Raw genomic sequence first — 10491 nt, 5'->3', positions numbered from 1 at the left:
TGTTTGTCATTCAACTGGACTAGATAATTGGGTGAGATATGTCTTGTTGATAGATATTTTGACATTTTATTACATCTCGTTAAGTTAATGTTTATGGGTATAATTCTCATTTGCAAAGACACGTGAAACATCACTTGTTAGGTACATAAAAACTAAAACAATGCAGGATGTATTCGACTGCCAATTATCACGATTAACACCGATTAGAGTTTACGATTGGTTAATAAAATCAATTTAATCATTTCTTGATATACATTTTACAATATTATTAAAAAAAGTTACTAATTAACACACCGAATTTTATAAGTTTTCTTTTTGTTTCCTTGTCCATACTAGTTAATTAAAAGTGTCATACTTTTAATTAACTACAGTGCAAGATATCTATCGACTTTTGAATTAAAAATAAATACTTTTAAAATATATTTTACAACAATTTAAAAAACACACCTGTTCGTAAACTCGTATTGTAATCGAGAAACACATGCAAATTTTTTTTTACCTAAACATCGGGTTAACGTTTACAAAGAAACTAAATGCATCACTAAACACTCAACGAAACGTACCGACTTACAATAACTTCCGTAAATTATAAAAGTAAAATTAAAACACATATTGGTACACATCCAATTATTCGGAAGAGGTTTACACACAGTAGGACATACCTAATTAACCCCCGACGATAATTAATTTATCTCTGTAGAGTTATTATATTTAAAAAAGATATATAAGTTATGTCTAAACGTTATCTTTCGTCGGGAGATTAACGATTCGCACGAAAACGTCTATAAAAGTGACGAAAAATAAAAAATGTGCTAAAAGTAGCACTTATGAGCGATCCTCTTAAATCGAGAACACTTAAACACCGGGGTGATTTATATTACGTAGGCATTTTTAGACGCTTTCATGACTTACATAGAATGAAAGGACGCGAAGAACATGAGAGGAAGACAGGAGGCAGGGTTATTCTAAGACATCGCTAGCGGCACATAAGCTATTAGCGAAATGCCTTATGTCTGGCTTTTCAATGACACTTGACGATCGCGTAATAAATCTCATTAGTGACGTAGTAAAACAGTATCTGTAAGGCATCTGACTTAAATGTTCAATGAAATGCCAGTGAGTGTGTCATGCTAAAATCATTTTCGACTTACAGATTTAATTTCCCGCGGGATGATGAACGAGTACTTCTACTTCAACTGAACAAACCAAAAATGCATTAATGTTACAAGTGAAATGTGAGTGTGTTGTGCTTCTACGTAACTATTTAGTCATGAGTCAGACATTGCGTTTGGAAAGACGCTATCACGAATGTCGTGTCCGCTCCGCAGCTTTGCGGGGATGTAAATTTTTAATATCTGTAGAGTGGGGCACGAGGGCAGCGCAGAGCATCTGTGATGAGGGGGCGCGGGGCGAAGGGGGTCCGAGCACGTGTGGGGCGGGGCTTCGCGAGCCGCCGGGTGCCGCAGCACGTATCGATCGGGTCGCTACGTATCCATTCACCGCCGATCGAAGCTCGCCTGCATCGCGGCCCTTACCGTCTCCTCAATGGTATGCTACCATTGCCATTCATTGCGATTGCGATTATTCAGATTGACATGTTTATCAACTTCGCGGTCACATTACGTAACTTTCTCATAGTGCGGCTTTTCTGTGCTGATTTAATTTGTTTTTTCTTTCTATGAATATAAATCGTTTTCGAGTTCCTGGCCGCTTGAATTTTATTTTCACGAAGCATGTGAAGATGGCCAATTACTTTAACATAATTATTTATTTTACTCACGTTTTGCTAAAGTGAAATGTTCAACACATACACTTATATTTAATGACTCTTGACGCTAATTCGACTTACCGACAGCATTTTGAAAATATATAATTTATTCACACGTCTATAAATGCATAGATTATTCCAGAGAGAATAAAAAAATACTTTAAAAGTACATTTACTACGAACAATTTAGAATTAAATTTAACAATTAAATTTATTGGACTGAATTCTCACAGTTGAAGCAATGTCAAGGTGTCCTAATACTACGGCGTAGCAAACATGTTACGAGTGTGACACGATCATGCTACGAAGTCAGGAAGCGGAAATCTTTACCAACTTTGAACCTTTTACGGTGTTATCTTGGTTGTAGATTAAAATATGTGACGAATAAAAATGATTGATGTTTAACATATCTATATTATAATAAGGATTCCATCCTTTTACGTGGTACCTTAATATTAAAATAAATAATTAATTAGAGTATAGTGTTTAAGGGAAAAAAAGAAAAATTACCCGTAGGTCAGACGTCTGTTTCTATAGATTCAGGTGCACTCGCGCTATGCAATTGGTTGATTCGTACGTTGCATTGGGTGCGCCTGCGCTGGTCACGGCGTGCGTCCATGCAGTGGGCTCGGGAATTGCGCTTCGCCAATGCAGCTTGTTGCTTCCCCAGCTCTTGTTGTTTTATCTGGTAAACATGTCATTTATATAGTAAGACTTCAATGGCTGAGATAGATTAAGAAGACAGGTCCGAAGCCCGGAGACTTCTGCCCTATCTGCTGATGGATAATACACGAAATAACACATTGAAATAGATACAACATATACGTATCACAGTTAAAATATTATCGGCGCAAATACAACATTAAGAAATAGCTAAGACTTTTGAGCATATATTTTACCAACCTGATTCAGCCGTATTGCATCAAGTAGTTCTAGGGTTGCGATATCATCACTAGTACCAGCAGCCTCCATGACCTTTTTCTGCTCAAGGAGCAACCTTCCTTCCTCACGTAACCGCCGAAGGTTGGTCTCCAAGTGGGGATCAGTTACTAGAGCCGATTCCTCTAATTCCATCATATCGGATGATGAGTCATCGCTAACTGAGGACTTCTTGATTGGTCCTGAAACTGTATGGCACAGTCATGTATAATTTTTCAGTTAAAAATTATTTATTGATCTAGCATAATTTTAGTAGGCGTTAATAGGTTGATAATGCAACTTGCTTCTTATATTTACATCATAATACACAAACTTTTCTTTAAGTTGACTTATCAACCTATTATAGTTTTAGTCATTTTAGCGTTTAATACGTTATTCCGGAATCTATCTAGCTTTGTTAATAATTAATAACATACTTTGAAGACCACTACACTTTGTCTATATTTGGCAAAGATAATATATTACAATTTTTTTAAGATGACAGACAGAATTGATTACTTTTATAGTAGCATACGCGATATAGAAATACGCTTCTTGTTATGTGAGAAGAATAATATAAATATATATAAGCTTTTAGAATTTATTGATTAAGTTACGCTAAATAGAAGAACTAGTCCTACTTTATAGGACCACCTGATATTAAAAAACAGAAGTGTTCCTGACCTCTTAAGAATAAGTAAGTTGTCAAAACCGTACAGTCGGAGACGTTTAAAAGAATCAAAAGTTGCTTACAAAGTTTTCTTTTTAATTTACACCCATCTGCATACAGTCTCTTGGGTTTTGTCAGATCTGACTTTGATTAAATGACTTAATCGTTATGATATAAATATATCGTAAAATATGTTGTTAGAATTGATTAAGTAAAAAATGTATAGTATAGCAAAATGAACGAACATTTTGCTATACTGGGTTTAGATTTTCTTATATCCGTAAAGGTAACGTTTTTGAGTCCGAAGCTGCCATTTCTAGATACGTTAATTAGATTATTTTTTGTTTCATTATTGCATGTTTGTGGAGACATAGCGTCCTTTTATCAATTCAATCATATAACGAATTGAAATTACTTGATGAGTCTTGAAAATTTTTGGACCCTACTAGCTTATCAAGCATGCGATCAGGAAGATCTAGCTGACAAGTTTGTCAAGCAGAGAGAGAGTGTCAAATCTTCCTTTTCCTAAAAAGGCCCTTCAGCTGACACTAAGGACTGGTGAGTTTGGGGTGTCACACTAGGCCCCTGGCGACAACTACGACGCATATATCGTCATGATACGCAAAAATCACACACTACACATCATAAATGAATCTCGTATTGATACCTCTATAATTAACTCAATATCTTTCAGTTATTTATAGTTATCAATATGTTCAGTAACCGTACACTATCAATAAACGACTTTCAACACGGCCGTTAGACTTTTAATTAACTAAATAAAGGCTTCACTATCTTCCTAGTAACTGAAGCTAAATAGAGCGAGTTAGAAGAAGCAAAGACATATAATCTTGTTACGTTATGGCATTTGCGGTTTATGTCGCATTTAGCATAGGCTACCACACGTTCAAATCGGATTATTGGTGTAATGCTTGCGGCTGGCCATTTACTAACGACATTGTGGGCTTAGCAACCAGGGAAACCTACGATCTACATAATAAGAAGGTTGCATTTTCCGAAATACACGGGCTTCTTTGTACATAATTTCACAGGAACTTGAGAGAATATTTTTATGTTCTCCATGTAGTCCATCTATGACATGATTTTTGATGTGAAGTATAAGAACTGCCTTTAAACAGATAAACAGAATTTTGTAAATAATATTGACATTCATAAGCATGGCCTAAGGACACATGTTAACTGAATAATTGTATTTTGATTTCATTTGATTCGAGTCTAATTGTTAAGGACGGTGATACATGTAAAAAATAAAATTTCTATCGAAGGTTTACTTTGTACACTGGCTGAGTTCACAAGAGCGCCTTGTTAGTTATAAGATCGAGATATATACATTATTTAAAGGTTGTTTAGTAGTTACATACCATTAGTATTAACTGTAAAAATAGCATAATTAAATGGGGAAATAAATAAATACACTACGTATTATTGCCGTTTAAGTCTCGGGGCCAAGATAGTGTCATCTGTCATAGTTGTATTACATACGTAATTCAAAGATAATATTATTTACTATATAATTAGCATCAAAAAGGTGTATTATTATTCACTTTTGTTAAAAATCTAGTCGGCTAAATTATTTAAAAATTGTGTTTTATTATAAGTAATTATTAAATATTGATTTATCAATACGATGGGAATAATGATAGTTAATTTTAAGAATTATCAGTGAAATATTATTGATTTGTTAACAGCTACTTACCTACTTTTTGTACCAAATGATAAGTCTACATTTAAGCTAAAAAATCCAAACACCAAGCAAATACACACACAGAACAACACAAAATAATAATAATAATATGACGTCATTAACAAAAGCGTAACTCAAGCAAACAAATAAATAAAAAAAACTTACACTTTGTGAATTGTTGATATTTTGAAATATTTTCAAACATGTCGATTGAAAAATTTTGTTATTAAACTTATAAGTAGTAAATCTGTTTGAATTGAGAATTAAATCAAGTCAACGACATTAATTTTATTCGAATCGATTAAAATAGAACATAATTAAGATGACCATGTCACCGTATCATTATGAATATCAGTCTTCTTCTACACTTCGTAAAACTCACTCGTAAAATGTAAAACAGAAAACAGACTCTGTTCCAACCGTTCTAAAACGAGCATCGCCTAAGAACTTTAAAAATAAATATGTCGCAAACATAACTAGAACAAAAACTATGTTTATTACCGCATCTTTACTCTTAGAACTAGTATTTACACATTGTGTCTTAATCGATAATATCACAAGAATCGTCTCTTTCGATAATTTAAAGTCTCAATTTAACTTATAAACACTTAAAGTTATTGATCAAAGAGCTCGTCACGATCATCATCCTTTCCTGAAAATATTAAAAATAAAATAAATAAAAAAGGAAAAATAATATAAAAAAGTGTTCCACTGACAGATCAACGCTTTTAAAAGCAATTAACAAACTAAGTATGCCCCAAATACATAATTTAGCAAATTCTTATAAACATATCAACAATAATAGATTTTTATCGTACTTAAAAAAATATTTAATATTGTAAGGAACTTGTAATATTTATTGTTCAAAGCGTAAATAATAAAATATTTTTCTCATGGTTTTAGGCTAAAAATGTTGTCTAAACCGGTCAATCACGTTAATAATCTGTTATTTGCTATTATAAAGTGCGTGAATACTGTGGAAATAAATGCTCCAAATATTTACTAACCTAAGTATGGTTCGCCCAGGGTTCCTGGTAAGTACGGACAACTGGTAACATGGTTGAAGTTCTGCGACTGCATCTCCTCCTGATCAGTTTCACGGTGGTAGAAGTAGTTAAAGTTGGACACGATGACGGGCACAGGCAGTGCGATGGTAAGTACACCAGCAATTGCACACAAAGACCCCACGATTTTTCCCCAAACTCCAACAGGCCTAATGGAATAACGTCTTGTATAACAAATGTATGTGGACGTCTGTGACTGACTCACTTCGGTCCACTATGAAATACCAAAAGTTCGCACAGCAATACCTTTTATACATCACCATTCATACTCGCCAGCAATTTTCGCTTCGCTTAATGCCAGCAGTATGCCCACAAAAGACGAATACCAATGCTGACTTATATCAAAAAATAATTCGCGTTGCACATAAAAATATTTTTGTTGATATAATTCGGTATCAGGGACTTGTCATTATAGGGCATAATAATAATTAAGCTATATTAAATTGTTCTCATGCATTTTTATTTATACCAACAATAAAAAAAACTCTATCGAAAATGGTGTGATAGGTACTAATGAAGAAAGCATAAGAGAAATTTCATTCCTGAAACCCATTTTTACACATTGGTGACGATTTATATAACTAACCCCGAATTTTATATTCGTAACAAACTTCAAGGGAGCTTGCTGACGTAAGTCAATATGAATCTAGCATTCATAAGGTTTAGTAGAGATTCATGATTACCCACTGCAACTTTTCTTAGTTGGTCTAAAGATAAGGTGATCACCATTTTCGATAAGATACATTTAAACACGTGTCTATATATACAACAACAATTTCGTAATTACATTGAAGCAAAAGCGTTGGATAGGAACATTTAATACATTTAATGAGCTTTTAAAAGCAGTACAGTTAAAACGATTACGCTTTGGAAAGGGCGATTGTTAATATCTTCGATTCGGTCACCTTTAACGTCCTTTAATATCAAGACATCATTTATTTATACTAACGATACTAATGGAAATTACACGAATGAGCTAGGTGAAAAATAGTTTCAGGTTGAAATCGACATAACGGAAAACCATGATAAGTGTCATGAATGTGCGAACATTTTAAATAAGACTTCATTTTAAGCCAACTAAAAATAAAACAAACAAAGCTTACGATGGCGGTTATATGTATGTAAAACTCCAATGGTAAAGTGTCAAAACTGAACGATGAAATAAAACGACGGAAATATAAAATGATGTTAAGGGTGCATTCGCTGAATCATACGTCATGTCTCCGTATCCCACGGTCGTCATGGTAACGACCGCCCACCAAAACGCATCAGGTATCGATTTGAAGAAGCTATTTTCGCTTCCCGCTTCCGCGAAGTACACCGCAGACGAAAACAGCACCACACCTTTAAGCACACATAAAGGCGCATACAGTGGGAGACGATGAGTGGAGGCGGTCGGGAGCAGTCGCGGGACGGGTCGCGTCGCGTGAATTACCTCATGTCCCCATAGCCAACCGTGGTCATAGTTATAACCGCCCACCAGAACGCGTCCGGTATAGAAGAGAAATTTGAATCGGGCCGATCTTTTTCAGCAAAATATACGGTACTGGAGAAAACAACCACGCCTGTAAACATAAAGCTTGTTGTGCACGCTTGTCTGCGGCCCATCCGCGCTGCTCAGCATCACGCCAGGCAAATTTCCCCACACGACGTTAAACAGATCTCTTCTATGTATGTGACATTGTAAATAATTTGGTGTCGTTTACTTATTTTATTATAGTAATAATCTCTGGTGAAAATTGATTTTGTATTATCTCAACAGACCAAATGCAATTTTTTGAATACAATTGCAAGTTTAAAATAAGTTTTAAGTACAAAAAAGCAGGGCAACTTACCGATGAAGAGAAAGAATATTAACAGTCCGAGTTCTCTCATAGATGCTTTGAGGGTACGTCCTAAAATTTGCAGACCCTTGGAATGACGAGAGAGCTTGAAGATCCGGAAGACTCGAACAAGACGAATCACTCTCAGGATTGCTAAGCTCATCGCTTGATTCGTGGACTTGTCTTGAGGGGATACCGGAGCTCGAGGCAGATTTAGCGTGTCCTCTTCTTCAGCAACGACGGTAGCAAGCGTGATGAAGTAGGGAATAATAGCTATGATATCTATTATGTTCATCACGTCTCTGAAGAAGTTAAATTTGTTCGGACATGCTAAAAATCTCACAATCAACTCGAACGTAAACCAGATGATACACAAGGTTTCTATTAAGAAGAATGGGTCGGTGATATCGGGGACCTCATCCTCTTCAATCTTGGTGCCATTGGTGGTAGTGTTGTAAACTTTGTAGTGCTTGAATTCTGGCAGTGTTTCAAGGCAGAAAATGACGATGGAAAGGAGGATCACGAACACCGAAATGATAGCAACAACACGGGCAGCCTGGGAGCTCTCAGGGTATTCGAAGAGCAGCCAGATTTTGCGCTGCCGTTCATTGGAAGGCAGAGGCTTCTCCTCTTCCTTGATGAAACCTTCATCCTCGCTGAAATGAAATTTTATTTTTATAAACTGATTTGAAATCAGTATAAAAATTTTAACAAATTTCAATGAACTGGTCATTTGAAAACAGTTCTCGATGTCCTGAGAACTTTATCTGAATAAATAATAGTCGGTTATTCGTTCAGTTCACTCTCAAGTTTCGAGTAACTTGTTAATGAATGCTTTCGTTTATTTAAATCTTTTTTTTTGACAAAAACAAGCAAAAAAGAAACATTTAAATATTTTTAGAGAATGGGTTTTATATTTCCATACCGGAATTTGTTTGTGGCCTGTTCTCCGAGTTCGTAGAATTTGATTTCCTCAGAGAAGACATCGAGTGGTACGTTGACGGGTCTTCGCAGTCGACCACCACTCTGGTAGTAATACAGAATGGCGTCGAAAGATGGTCTGTTTCTGTCGAAGAAGTATTCATTCCTGGAAGAGAAAACGTTTGTAACAAACATAAAATATCTTTTTATATATGATATATAAAAAGATATTTTATATATAATATATACTATATTCTATAATAAATATTTTTTTACCATTATTAATTATTATTATTAATTAAGTTTATTTAAAATTTAAATAGTAAAGTATAATATATTTGGACTTATAATGGTCTAAATTAAATGGTTTTTTTTTTAATTTTTTTTATATTACTAGTAATTATTGCAAATTGGAATAAAAATTTTTTTTTTGCTTATTCGAGTATGAAATCTATGCGCCAAACACATAATAGAAACAGTAAATATAATGATTATTGTTTATATGAAAATCCGTTTATTATTGTGTAGGGTTATATATTATTAGGTATATAAGTGAAAAACGTATTAAAGGATTACCGTATTGGGTCAAAGTATCTTATTCTTCGTGCTGGGTCTCCCAGCAGCGTTTCCGGGAATTGGTTAAGTGTCCTTAGTTGAGTTTCAAACCTGAGACCGCTTATCTGTTGATAGAAAAATAAATAAATGTATTATATCTGTAAATATCTGGACATTTGTATAAAAAGGCAAATTTGGTTACTTAAGTACAAACTAGTCCTTCAAGACGCAAGAGGGCAAAGATAGGATAGTAAGCCTAATAATATGGGTGTCAACGTATACTTTTCAGTGGTTAAAATAACACTAATATACTGTGTTTCAAACAAGAAAGTTTTATTATCATAAAACATTTAAAGTAAAGCCGAGATAATCTTGTCGCTTCGTCCTAACTAATTGACGATTACAAGCAACGTTGAAAACAAGTGTCCATATCGTCAAAGTAAAAATGAAAATTTCAAAGATTCTCTAACGAGCAGAAACTTTTAATAGGAAAACTTGGCTCGGCGTTGAGTCCCAATCAATGCTATTGGAAATTGTAATTTTATATTCTATCGAAGCTTACAAAGATAGTCTTTTGAGTAACTCGCTCTATTTGAATAGATTAATTCTTAATAAGCTGGAAAAGTAGTGCTTATCTTTTACATGCGGTGGTATTAAATTTAATTAAAAAAAAGAACGACATCTTGACGAATAATAATTTTTTGTCTTTTTAATTTAATTTCCATATTAATAGTGTTCATGGGCTAGATGGACCTTTAAAGTAATAGTTGACAGCAATTTCACTCAATATTAACGCCTCACGTATAATTACTTGAGACATATGTGGTTTTATCTAAGGGTGCGTCCACATCTGGCAAATGTGCCGCGAATGTGCAAACAGCTCGCGAGTTGCGCGCGTGCAGTCATGGCAATGGTTTGGTATGCCTTTTAGCGCAACTCATGCAAGGCTCGTAAAAAGCGAGCGCGATCTGCAACCGCCTCGCGCACATTAGCGACATATTCGCAAGGTGTGGACGCACGCTAAGGACAGTCATATTGTTCTAGGCATATCAAATGTATCTTTAGTC

General features: G+C 34.7%; 1 protein-coding gene across 6 annotated transcripts in view; it reads right to left on the bottom strand.

Annotated features, from left to right (window-relative positions):
• LOC111003351 (potassium voltage-gated channel protein Shaker) overlaps positions 1 to 10491 on the bottom strand; it is a 194914-nt gene that overhangs the window by 7383 nt on the left and 177040 nt on the right. For 3 of the 6 annotated variants that reach the window (XR_006751167.1, XM_022273797.2, XM_022273796.2), the window contains 7 exons: positions 9446 to 9549; positions 8874 to 9035; positions 7961 to 8604; positions 7340 to 7469; positions 6069 to 6274; positions 2672 to 2895; positions 2279 to 2453 (listed from right to left, as the gene is read on the bottom strand). Coding sequence is in view for 4 of the 6 variants with exons in the window: in XM_022273797.2 (XP_022129489.1) it covers positions 2286 to 2453; positions 2672 to 2895; positions 6069 to 6274; positions 7340 to 7469; positions 7961 to 8604; positions 8874 to 9035; positions 9446 to 9549 (1638 nt within the window). In the remaining 2 variants the exon portion in view is untranslated. Of the gene's footprint in view, positions 1 to 1151; positions 1197 to 2278; positions 2454 to 2671; positions 2896 to 5334; positions 5714 to 6068; positions 6275 to 7339; positions 7470 to 7560; positions 7691 to 7960; positions 8605 to 8873; positions 9036 to 9445; positions 9550 to 10491 lie in introns of those variants that run through there. The other 3 variants (XR_006751166.1, XM_045633975.1, XM_045633976.1) reach the window with 3 other exon arrangements.

The sequence above is a fragment of the Pieris rapae genome, chromosome Z (genome assembly GCF_905147795.1).
Source record: "Pieris rapae chromosome Z, ilPieRapa1.1, whole genome shotgun sequence".
In the NCBI taxonomy this organism is placed as follows: Eukaryota; Metazoa; Arthropoda; class Insecta; order Lepidoptera; family Pieridae; genus Pieris; species Pieris rapae.
The sequence above is the reverse complement of the archived record's forward strand: the minus strand, read 5'-3'. Positions and strand labels throughout refer to the sequence as shown.